Below are 12,385 nucleotides of genomic sequence, written 5' to 3' on the forward strand. Positions count from 1 at the left end.
GCTTGCTATTATCAAGCCCACGTTCTCTTCTTGGGCACACCGCTCTGTTACACTTCCTAGTCTCCCTTGCTATTAGGTAGAGCCAAAGAGAATGGGACAGGAAATGATACACATCTTTCAGATCAGGCACATGAATGGGCCACTCCTTTCAGTGAGGTGGAATGAAAGCAAGCTGAAAGCTACATGATGAAAACGAGAAAACTCTCTCAGCCCAAGTGTCTGAAATGACTACGTGGGGGAGGATAGACCTGAATGTAGTCACCTGTGTAGTATAGTTAAGTGAGCGAGAAATAAACTTCTGTTTTATTATAACACTAAGGAATATACCGTATCATAGAAGAAATGTTTAGTGTGAAGAAGCCTGGGTCCAAGTGGGGACATACAAATAAATGTAACAGGATTCAAATATACAAAGAGTTGTCGTGATGAAAATAGATTTGACAGGTTCTATATAGTACCTGGAAAACAGAGATTAAGATAAGGAAGCCCTTAAAAATAAGTTGATTTTTTAGGAATCAGGGCTAACAATGAACAGTGAAGAAAGTGTCTCAACAAAGCTGAAATATCCACATAAAGAAGTCAATATAAAGGAAGAGTCCAGAACTAGATTAACTAAACTAGAAGCCTTTGAGTCTGTAACATACACATAATGTTTATTTCCCAGCTTATTCAATGTTCAGTTGAATAATTCACAATCAACTATTAAAACAGAGCCATCAGGGACAACCTGATCTCATTTCCTTCATTCTGCTCTTCACTCACTGTGCTCTGGCCACCCTGGTCTTGCTGTTTCTTCCAACACACCAAACATACTTTTGCTTCACGGTCTTTGCACTTGCTTTTCTTCTGCCAGGAAACTTTGCCCCTCAAATGCCCAACTGGGCTACTCACTGTCTTACTTTTTCAGGTCTTTCCTTAAAAGTCATCATCATCTTTTTTTTTTTAAGATTTTATTCATTTATTTGACAGAGACACAGCGAGAGAAGGAACACAAGCAGGGGGAGTGGGAGAGGGAGAAGCAGGCTTCCCGTGGAGCAGGGAGCCCGATGCGGGGCTCGATCCCAGGACCCTGGGATCATGACCTGAGCCGAAGGCAGATGCTTAACGACTGAGCCACAACAGGCGCCCCAAAAGTCATCTTCTTAGTGAGGCTTTACCTAAGACTACTTAACATTATGACCCTAACACACTCTTTTGGTATTGCTTAGCTAAATTTTTATCCATAGCAATAGGTTACTATGTATTTTATTTAGTTTTCTCTCCCCCCCCAATTAAAATGTATGCCCTAGGAAGACAGAAATTTTTGTCTATATTTTTCAATGCTATATTCCCAGTATCTAGAACTATGCCTGTCAAAGAATAAGTACCCATTAAATATTTAATAAAATATCTGAATTTATCTTCCTACTCACATTCTTAAAAAAATGCAAACCAATTTTGTCAAAGGTATAGAAAAACTTATTCACACATAGAAGCCGATAATATGCTTATTATGTACTCTGAAAATTGAAAGGTAGGAAAAAAAGTCTTACTTCATGTACTCTTATATTCTGCTAGGAGAAAGAAAGGCAAACGAATAAATAATGGAAGGTGGTGATAAGAACAAAGTAGAGTAAGGGAAAAGTGATGGGCAGAGGAGCTGATCACTGTAATTGAGAAACTGATCAGGGAAGGTGTCTGAGAGGTGATACCTGGGTAGAGACCTGAGAAAAATAAAGAATCATGCCAGGCAAATATCTAGAAGAGTATTCCAGGCAGAAAAAGCATGAACTTCTGTCACTGGTAGTTGCCTAAACAGGCACAAACTTGAAAGACAGTGATTTAGTGCCATTAAAAATTTTAAATGTGCATATTCTTTGATTAAGCTAAGGTTATTATACTTTTAGGAACAGATGCTAGAAAAATACACAAAGTAATGCTCATGTAAAATAAAACTCAAGGATGCTTACTCTAACAGTTCAACAGATAAAAACTAAAACACTACCAAAAGATCTATGAACAAGAATCTGGATAAAGTTTTGGTACATCAAGACAATGGAAAAAGCCATGCTACTTTTTAAAAGTAATGAGACTGTGTCCTGAAAAATACATTATATATATATATAAATACATTTTATATACACACACATAAAGCAAATTGCAAAGTAGTATGCAATAATATGTGTATATATATATACATTATATACACACACACACACAAAGCAAATTGCAAAACAGTATGCAATAGTATATGTGTGTGTATATATATATATATATATATATACATATATATATGCACACACACACACACACAAAGCAAAATAGTATGCAACACATAACTCCTATTTTTGTAAGAGGAAAAAAATTTATAATGTAGCCCTACTATACACATACATATATATACATACCATCCTGCCCAACAGGTCTATATACCAGATAGTTAACATGACATTTCTGATAAGAAAACTTTTCCATATCCTATTATTCACCTCTGTAGCACTTGAAATTTTTATAATAAATTCTTAATAAGTCTCTTTCTAAGTACAGTGATTTCTCCCCCTCAAATTACCTCTTCTGGGAGAGCAGAATGGGGTTTGTCAGAAGTTGCAAGTAATAAAACTGGAGCAAATGAAGGAATATTCTGTAACAACGTAGTAAATGTGGCTTTGAGTGTTGGTCCAACTATTTCCCACCACAAGTGGATATGAGGAACATACACTATACTTGGTGCTGTTCTCTTAGCTTCACGAATCATCTAGTAGAGAGGAAGAAAAAGTCAGTACATTAGTAATGCTCACTTTATTAGTTTGGAACAACATTTAACTTCCTACAATTATCATATAAAGCCCTCAAGTTTTTAAAATGCTTCGCCCAGTCTCACAATCTTATTTTTAAATGTTTTATGAAATTCTCATTTGTAGGAAAACATGGTTGCTTCAAGCAATTAGAAAGAAAACAGCTTAATCAATCTAGAAGACTTGTGTTAAATATAAAAATATAAAACTTTTACATTTGAAAGATTTTAACATGGAAATAGCAAAAACAGAAGCAGCAGAAAATCTGAGCACAAACCACATAGCATTTAGTGTTTTAAGTACTTTATTCACTTAATTCTCACACCAGCCACACAACGTAAGTACTATCATTACTTCCATTTTGCACATGGGGAAAACAAAGCAGAGATCTAACAACTTCCCTAGGGTCACACAGATATTAAATGGTGGAAATGTGATTTAAATCCATACTCTTTAATGACTAGGCAATTACATATAGTTCTATTTCATAAACCTGGAGGTAGAAATCAGAACGACAAGAAAAAAGTTCAAAAACGATAAGGCAATTCTAGATTGTGCCTCTGGAAGATTGTGTTCTCTTACAGCTTATTTGGGCAACAATGAATTACCTGGGCACATGTTTCTTCAGGAGATGTAGCACTGACTCCAAAAAGAACAGGAATGTCTAATGTATATACTGCAAATTTTTCCAAAGCATGGATGACAGCTGGTGCCAAATGAGAACCTTGCCCAAAGCCTGGTTCTCCCACTATCAATATTCTTGGTCGAAAAGACATAGGTTGATAACATGCATTTCTGAAAGAAATTAGCTTTATTTTAGAAAAAGCAAAAATTTAAATTTTCCTCCCAAATTATCCATTTTTAACGCTCTTAAGGTAAAAATTTTGACTATGTGGGTGGTCAATCCATAACAGCATGGTTCACGTGGTTTTTGGAAAGTATCAACCTCCACAGATTTTAGGAATACTTCATATATAGTGAAATTTCTACTACAGTGACAACTGTAATGATAAAAATATTTGATGTTTTAACTTAAAAAAAGATCAGTTAGCATCTTTTATCTTTTTCAACCACCATCTTTTAGTTTTTGGAAATTCACACACCAAAAAATTATATATATTCATTTGCAGGAGAAATATATACCTATTCAAATGAAGAAAATTAAAATTTTCTTTTGTCTTAAAGGATTTTTGAGAAAGCCCATTCTCATATACAGATGGAATATCATCATCACTGTATGCCAAGTCACTTTCTAGCAGAGGACATGAAATATCTATAAAACAAAAAAATTGCACATTAGTAACTTTTCTGGATTGCAAAGCAAATGTTTACCTAATGCTTTGGTTAGCAAATCAATGTAAATGAAATGTACAAGAGAATTTTTAAGAATCAAAAATATCTATGTAGATATGAGTAACAAGTAAATATAAAAAGGCCATTTCAAACTTAAACAGATTTAACTGAAGGCAATCTGTGAATCTGCGAAGTAAATTTCCTTCAAATATCCAGGCAAAGCATGACTAGATTCCTTTCAAGAGGCTCTTTGTATTATTATTATTTAAAAGTTTTATTTGCTTATTTTGAGAGAGGGAAAAAAAGAGCGCATGTGGGAGCAGGGGGTAGGCAGAGAGAGAGGGAGAGAGAAACTCAAGCAGACTCCGTGCTGAGTGCGCAGAGCCTGACACAGGACTTGATCCCAAGACCCACCACAAGATCACAACCTAAGCTGCAACCAAGAGTCAGATGCTCAACTGACCGCGTCACCCAGGCGCCCTGAAGAGGCTCTTTTCTAAAGAAACATTTCTGGGATGTATAAAACATTTAGCTTTACTGATTATGAAAACTGACTTTAAATGGCCAATCCAGTTGCATACCTGAGTCTAATGCTTTATTTGTTCTGATTTCTGCATGTGGAAATACTCTCTGCAGGGCTTCTAAGATCTTGTGAACGGTGCTTTGCAGGAGAGGTTTCACAACAGTGGACAATGCCTGCCCAGGTGATGTCACAGCTCTTTGGGCAGCTGGTATCATCTTTTGCATAGCTACCTCAAAATCCTTAGCCGAGATGTTAATTGAAGAGAGATCCAACTGTAGTTTCTCACTAGTAGTATAGATTTGTGGGTAGCGTCGACGCAGAGCACATAAAGCAGCCTCAGAGCATATCGACTTAATATCTGCACCACAGTATCCTATCCAAGGCAACCAAAAAATTTTTAAAATGTAAATCATCATCCTAATAGCATGACCATGGTTGAAAGAAAATTAAAACTTAACCTAGCAATATAGTAGGAAAATATTTAAAATAAGGCTAAAAATCTCATTCACCCAGTGAACTTATAATGGTAGTAATAGCTATCAACTTTTGCAAGTGAAATGTACAAACACTAAGTATAGCATAGCATTCAAGAACAAGAGTTTTAAAATTAGACAGACTAGGGTCAAATTCTGTTTTATCATTTACTACATGTATGATCTTTGGAGAATCATTTATGCTCTCTCAGCCATTTCTGCATCTGTAAAATAGGGATATAATGCTACCTACTTTACAGGACTGATGTGAGAATTTCTTGAAATAATGTATGTGGAATGCTTAACAGACTAGAAAAATGTGATCAGCAAAAGATGGCTATTATTATTGTCTAACTTTGCTTTCAAATTCTGCAACAGCCAATTCATCAAATATCTCTAATATCCAGGATTTTGTAAGAAAACACGCCACAAATAAGAGATTAGAAACAAACATAACCTGTATTTCTTTAAACATAACGTTGCAAGACTACAACTTGCTTCATCTCTGAAACGCATGCATTTTATCTTTTAATGCCTAAAGCAATGTTTACCAACACAGTTTTCTGCTAGTTCTTCTAGAAATACGTCCAGTGGTTTAGGATTCCAATCCCTTGTGTGAATCTTAAGAATTTCTTTTCGAGCCTACAAGTAAGAACAATTTAACTTTTTTAATAATAAAGTGTTATTCAGATTTGAATAATTTCAATTTAAAATAATTTTATCTAAAATTAAAAGGAAATCAATACCTATTATAATAAAAATATGAAACACTAAAAAAGAAAAAGATGTATTTGTAAGCATTTAAGTTTATGTTAAAGAAGATTTGCATTTATAGTGCTCAAGTTCTAGTCACCATAAATGTGTACAAAATTAAGTAATAATGAGACTAGTGTTCATTCTGGTACGTATTAAAAATTGTGTTTTTTTAAAGATTTATTTATTTATTCCAGAGAGAGAGAGAGCACCAGTGGGGAGAGGGGCAGAGGGAGAGAAGCTGACTCCCCGCTGAGCGCAGAGCCTGATCTCATAACCCTGAGATCATGATCTGAGCTGAAATCGAGTTGGATGCTTAACCAGCAGAGCCACCCAGGCGCCCCAAGAATTGTTTTTAAGAGTACTGACAGCTCTACTCATATTTCCCTGCTTGGTTCTCAAAAGATTAAGCGGCTTTAAAATAACTGGGTAGGATTATAAGGTAGTATCCATGAAAAAGCCAATGTTAATAAATTGACTAAGGACTGACTATTCATTAGGCCACATGTTCTGACGCAAAATAAAGTTGTATGGTAACAACCAAAGGCTATGGTCAAATTGAGAATTTTTTTTTTAAAGATTGACTGATTGATTTTAGAAAGAGAGAGCAAGAGCACATGAGTGGGGGAAGGCGCAGAGGGAAAAGGGATGAGAGAATATCAAGCTGACTCTGAACTGAGCCCGGAGTCCGTTGCAGGGCTTGATTTCACGACCCTGAGATCATGACCTTAGCCAGAATCAAGAGTCGGATGCTTAACTAACTCTGACTGAGCCACCCAGGCGCCCCTCAAATTGAGAAAATTTTAAGAGTATTTTTAGGGAAAGCATTATTTTATTAAAAAAAAAAAAGAATAAAAAAAAAAAAGAATAAAAAAAAAAAATCAACTTCTTTAAATAAAATAATGCTTCCCTAAAAATACACACATATATATTTGGATGTTAATCACATATGACTTTTGCTTCAGTACATACAAAACTCAATCTTCAAATTTTCACTGTGCCAAGATTTGTCTATGATATGGGCAACATATTCTGTCAAAATCTGAATAATGTTAAATTCCTACATCTTTGTCAGGTAGGCTGAAAAGGAATTCTCTGTCAAAGCGACCAGGCCTTCGCAAAGCAGGATCGATCGAATCCAGTCTGTTGGTTGCACCAATGACCACAATTTCTCCTCTGCTGTCCAATCCATCCATAAGAGCTAGCAGGGTGGAAACAATGGAACTAAATGTAAAGATAAGAGAGAAGAGATTAAACATATGATGCTAAATATATATTATTTCTTCTTTTGCTAAGATTTAATAAACATGTGAACAAATTTTCTCAGAGCATGCCATTACTTCCAATAGATTTAAAAACTGTAAAATAACACACTAAATGGCATAAAGATTAAAATCAATGAAAAACATAAATGGCCTTTAGAATGCCACAAATGGATCCTGGAAGACATTTCATAAAGCATAACTTCACAAAGGAACTTGAGAGTTCCCAAAAAAGGATACAACATAAAAAAAAAAAAAAGTAGACAAACTGTATCTAAAAAATGGTCCACTGTATACACATTATCAAAGAACTCCCAAATAAAATAGAATATACATAAAGCATAAAAAATAGAACTTTAATTACATTTTAATTATGGATAGAGAATAAAACAATCTCCACATCTTCATCACCCACTTTCTTTCTTTTTTTTTTATTTGTCTCTACACCCAACATGGGGCTCGAACTCATGACCCCGAAATCAAGAGTCATGTGCTCTTCCGACTCAGTGTCCTTTTTTCTAACTTAATCCAATAGTTTTTTGAGAAAGAAAACCCAAAAAACTTCATACAGATCATTTAATCCATACACATTTCATATTAAATACTTAATGTATTTATATCTGAGATAAGGGCTTTTGCAAAACTCCACAGTACTAGGACACCAATGGAAATGACAATAATCCCTTAATATCACCTAATATTTAATTTTCCTGATTGTTTCAGAATATCTTTTTCCATTCCATTCTTTTTTTTTTAGAAGATTTTATTTTTTTATTTATTTGACAGAGAGAGACACAGCGAGAGAGGGAACACAAGCAGGTGGAGTGGGAGAGGGAGAAGCAGGCTTCCCACAGAGCAGGGAGCCTGATGTGGGGCTCGATCCCAGGACCCTGGGATCATGACCTGAGCCGAAGGCACACGCTTAACAACTGAGCCACACGGGTGTCCCATTTTAATTTCATTTTTTAAGCCAAGACCCACACACTGCACTTGGTCAAATGTCCCTCAAATCCTTAACGGTTCCCATCGAATCTTCCTTTCTTTTTATTCCTTCATGCCATTTATTTGTTGAAGAAACTGGGTCATTTGCCTTGTAAAATTTCCTTTCTACATTCTGGATTGGGCTGCTTGCTTCCTGATAGGATCCTTTAACCTGTCCTCTATCTCTCCTATTTCCTATGAACTGGCAGTTAGATCTAGAAGCTTAACAGATGCAGGCTGAACTACTTGGGATAGCATATATCATAGGAATATATCATGTACTTGTAATATTGTATATGCAAGAGGCACATAATGCCAGTTTTTCCTTTAAGATTAGGGGACTGGGTTTAGGTGAGGTGTTATCAGTTTACTACATTCATCATTAACTTCACTATCAACCTTTTTACCTGTTTTTGCAGCTGCTGATAATTATTGCTTAGATCAGGGTTTCTCAATCTTGGCACAATTAACATTTGGGTCAGATAACTCTTTGTTGTACAGAGCTGTCCTTGGCACCGTAGGATGTTTAACAGCGCCTGTGGTCCTCACCCACTAGATGCCAGTAGTGGACGGCCCACCTCTTCTAATTTTTGACAATCAAAAATGTCTCCAGACATTTGTCCCATGTGGGGGGAGGGGCAAAATCCACTCCCAGTTGGAAACCACAGGTCTAGATCCACTATTTGCGAAATGGTGATTTTTCTATTTCAATAATTTTCCTTGCATTTATAAACTATGATTTTCCTATAAAGAACAATGTTATTCCTTCAATTATTAAATTACTCTGAATCATGGCCTGAATCATAGTTATAGGACAGGAAAAAGAAATGCTTGATGCATTTTCTTTATCAATTTTCAGAGTAATGAGTCACTATTTTAGCATCCTCTCTAGTGACCAATTAGGTTTTTATTTAAAAAAATCATTAAAAACTGACAGTTTTTAGGTATTTGATGCATTTCACTCTGTTGTAGTCATTATTTTTGATGCTCAAATTACCCCATCTTGGCCAATAGAAACTCCTTCAAAACTATGTCATTCTGATGCGACTCCGGCAGTTTCTGATTGCTCCCTTGCTTCCAGGCATTACACGATATTCCAGGCTTGTCTTGCTTATTTCCAGACTTATTTCCACTATCCACCATCTCTCCTAAGAGCCTAGTATTTAGAGAACACATTTTGGTTGCCAGGGGTACAAATTTAATTGGATTGTAATAGCTTCTAGGCCTTTTAAAGTATCCAGAGCTAGAAACTATTTTTTCTTTAAAAAAATTCATTGTGAGTTCATACTGATACTACCAATTCAAAATAAAGATTTTAAGGTTTTGATATATTTTTTAAGATTTTATTTATTTATTTGACAGAGAGAGACACAGTGAGAGGGAACACAAGCAGGTGGAGCGGGAGAGGGAGAAGCAGGCTTCCCTTGGAGCAGGGAGCCTGATGCGGGGCTCAATCCCAGGACCCTGGGATCATGACCTGAGCCGAAGACAGATGCTTAACGACTGAGCCACCCAGGCCCCCCAAGATTTTTTTTTTAAATTTTTTTATTGTTATGTTAATCCCCATACATTACATCATTAGTTTTAGATATAGTGTTCCATGATTCATTATTTGTGCATAACACCCAGTGTTCCATGCAGAACGTGCCCTCCTCAATACCCATCACCAGGCTAACCCATCCTCCCACCCCCCTCCCCTCTAGAACCCTCAGTTTGTTTTTCAGAGTCCATCGTCTCTCATGGTTCTTCTCCCCCTCCGATTCCCCCCCTTCATTCTTCCCCTCCTGCTACATTCTTCTTCTTTTTTTCTTTCTTAACATATATTGCATTATTTGTTTCAGAGGTACAGATCTGAGATTCAACAGTCTTGCACAATTCACAGCGCTTACCAGAGCACATACCCTCCCCAGTGTCCATCACCCAGTCACCCCATCCCTCCCACCCCACCCCCCACTCCAGCAACCCTCAGTTTGTTTCCTGAGATTAAGAATTCCTCATATCAGTGAGGTCATATGATACATGTCTTTCTCTGTTTGACTTATTTCGCTCAGCATAATACCCTCCAGTTCCATCCATGTCGTTGCAAATGGCAAGATCTCATTCCTTTTGATGGCTGCATAATATTCCATTGTGTATATATACATCTTCTTTATCCATTCATCTGTTGATGGACATCTTGGCTCTTTCCACAGTTTGGCTATTGTCAGGCCCCCCAAGATTTTAAGGTTTTAATTTAACTTATTTTATATTTATATCCTCTTTCTCTTAGGCTAAAAATCATATTTTCTAAGGCATTCACAAACTTACTTATTTGCATTATCTTACCGTATTATTACTAACAAATAAAAAGCACAGTTTAATCATGTAACTTTTAAAAATGCTTAATTTAACAGAAATGTTTACGCTCAGATTGTTTAAGTCTTTGGTTAAAAAAAACCAAAACCAAAATTTGCACACATTAAATTCCATACATATATATATATACACACACACACACACACACACACACATATATATATATATATATATGAAATATATATATATATGAATGAAAGTAGCAACCTGGTTTTCCCAATACCATTTATTGAAGAGACTGTCTATCCTATATTCTTACATACAGTTAGTCTCCACTGCATATTTCTGCCTCCTCTGTCACAGATTAATTGACCCTATAGCGTGGGTTTATTTCTGGGCTCTCTATCCTGTTCTGTTCATCTATTTTTGTGCCAGTGCCATACTGTTCTGATTACCATAGCTCTGTAGCATATTCTGAAATCTGGGACTGTGATACCTCCAACTTTGCTCTTTCTCAGGACTGCTTTGGCAAACTTTGAAACTGGACCACTTTCTTACACCATTCACAAAAATAAACTCAAATGGAAAAAAGACCTAAATGCGAGACCAGAAACCATAAAACTCCTTAAAGAAAACATAGGGAGTAATTTCTTGGATGTCAGCCTTAGCAATATTTTTCTAGATGTGTCTACTCAGCCAAAAGAAACCAAAGCAAAATTGAACTATTGGGAATACACCAAAATAAAGATTTGCAAAGCAAAGGAAGCCATCAACAAAACAAAAAGGCAACCCACTGAATAGAAAACGGTATTTCCAAATGATATATCTGATAAGGTGTTAATATCCAAAACATATAAAGAACTATACAACTCAACACCAAAAAAATCCAAATAATCTGGTTAAAAAATGGGAAGAGCACATTCTTTGAAAGAATAGACATTTTCCCTAAGAAGACATACAGATAGCCGACACATGAAAATATGGTCAACATCACTAATCATCAGGGAAATGCAAATCAAAACCACAATGAGATATCATCTTATACCTGTCAGAATGGCTAATATCAAAAGACAAGAAATAGTAAGTGTTGGCAAGGATGTGGAGAAAAGAAAACCCTCATGCACTGTAACTTAGAATGTAAACTGGTTCAGCCACTATGGAAAATAGTACAGAGGTTCCACAAAAAGTTAAAAAATAGGGGCGCCTGGGTGGCTCAGTCATTAAGCATCTGCCTTCAGCTCAGGTCATGATCCCAGGGTCCTGGGATCGAGCCCCGCATCGGGCTCCCTGCTTGGCGGGAGGCTTGTTTCTCCCCCTCTCTCACTCCGTCTGCTTGTGTTCCCTCTCTCGCTGTGTCTCTGTCAAATAAATAAAATCTTTAAAAAAAAAAAAAAAGTTAAAAAATAAAAATACCCCCCCATTTAATCCAATAATTCCACTATTGGTTATTTACCCTCCCCCAAACCCCACTAATTCAAAAATATATATGTACCTCTATGTTTATTACAGCATTATTTACAATAGCCAAAGTATGAAAGCAACCTAACTGTGCATCAATAGATGACGGATGGGTAAAGAAGAGGTGCTATATACGTATACAATGGAGTATTACTCAGCCATAAAAAAGAATGGGATCTTGCCATTTGCCACAACATAGATTGACCTAGAGAAGTCAGTCAGATAAAGGCAACTACCATGATTTCAGTTATATCTGGAATCTAAAAACAAAACAAACAAAAAACCAGAAACAGAACCATAAATACAGAGAATAAACTGGTAGTTGCCAGAGGGAAGGGGGTTGGGAGATGAGCAAGATGGGTGAAGGAGATTAAGAGGCACAAACTTACAGTTATAAAATAAGTCATGAGGATGAAAAGTACAGCATGGGGAATATAGTCAATATTGTAATAATGTTGTATGGTGACAGATGGTAAATACACTTATCCTGGTATGAGCACAGCTTAATGTATAGAATTGCTGAATCACTGTTTTACACCTTAAACTAATAACACTATATGTCAACCATCCTTC

The 12,385-nt window shown here is 36.1% G+C and overlaps 1 protein-coding gene across 2 annotated transcripts in view; it reads right to left on the reverse strand.

The window, feature by feature from the left end:
* The window catches only part of ATAD2 (ATPase family AAA domain containing 2), a 73,932-nt gene that overhangs the window by 23,147 nt on the left and 38,400 nt on the right, over nt 1-12,385 (reverse strand). For both annotated transcript variants that reach the window (XM_032415864.1, XM_032415865.1), the window contains exons 14-19: nt 6,881-7,040; nt 5,615-5,705; nt 4,649-4,963; nt 3,918-4,047; nt 3,383-3,569; nt 2,549-2,734 (exon numbers count right to left, since the gene is read on the reverse strand). In XM_032415864.1, coding sequence (XP_032271755.1) covers nt 2,549-2,734; nt 3,383-3,569; nt 3,918-4,047; nt 4,649-4,963; nt 5,615-5,705; nt 6,881-7,040 — 1,069 coding nt within the window. The remainder of the gene's footprint in view (nt 1-2,548; nt 2,735-3,382; nt 3,570-3,917; nt 4,048-4,648; nt 4,964-5,614; nt 5,706-6,880; nt 7,041-12,385) is intronic.

Source organism: Phoca vitulina, unplaced genomic scaffold, assembly GCF_004348235.1.
Source record: "Phoca vitulina isolate PV1807 unplaced genomic scaffold, GSC_HSeal_1.0 scaffold18, whole genome shotgun sequence".
Classification (NCBI taxonomy): domain Eukaryota; kingdom Metazoa; phylum Chordata; class Mammalia; order Carnivora; family Phocidae; genus Phoca; species Phoca vitulina.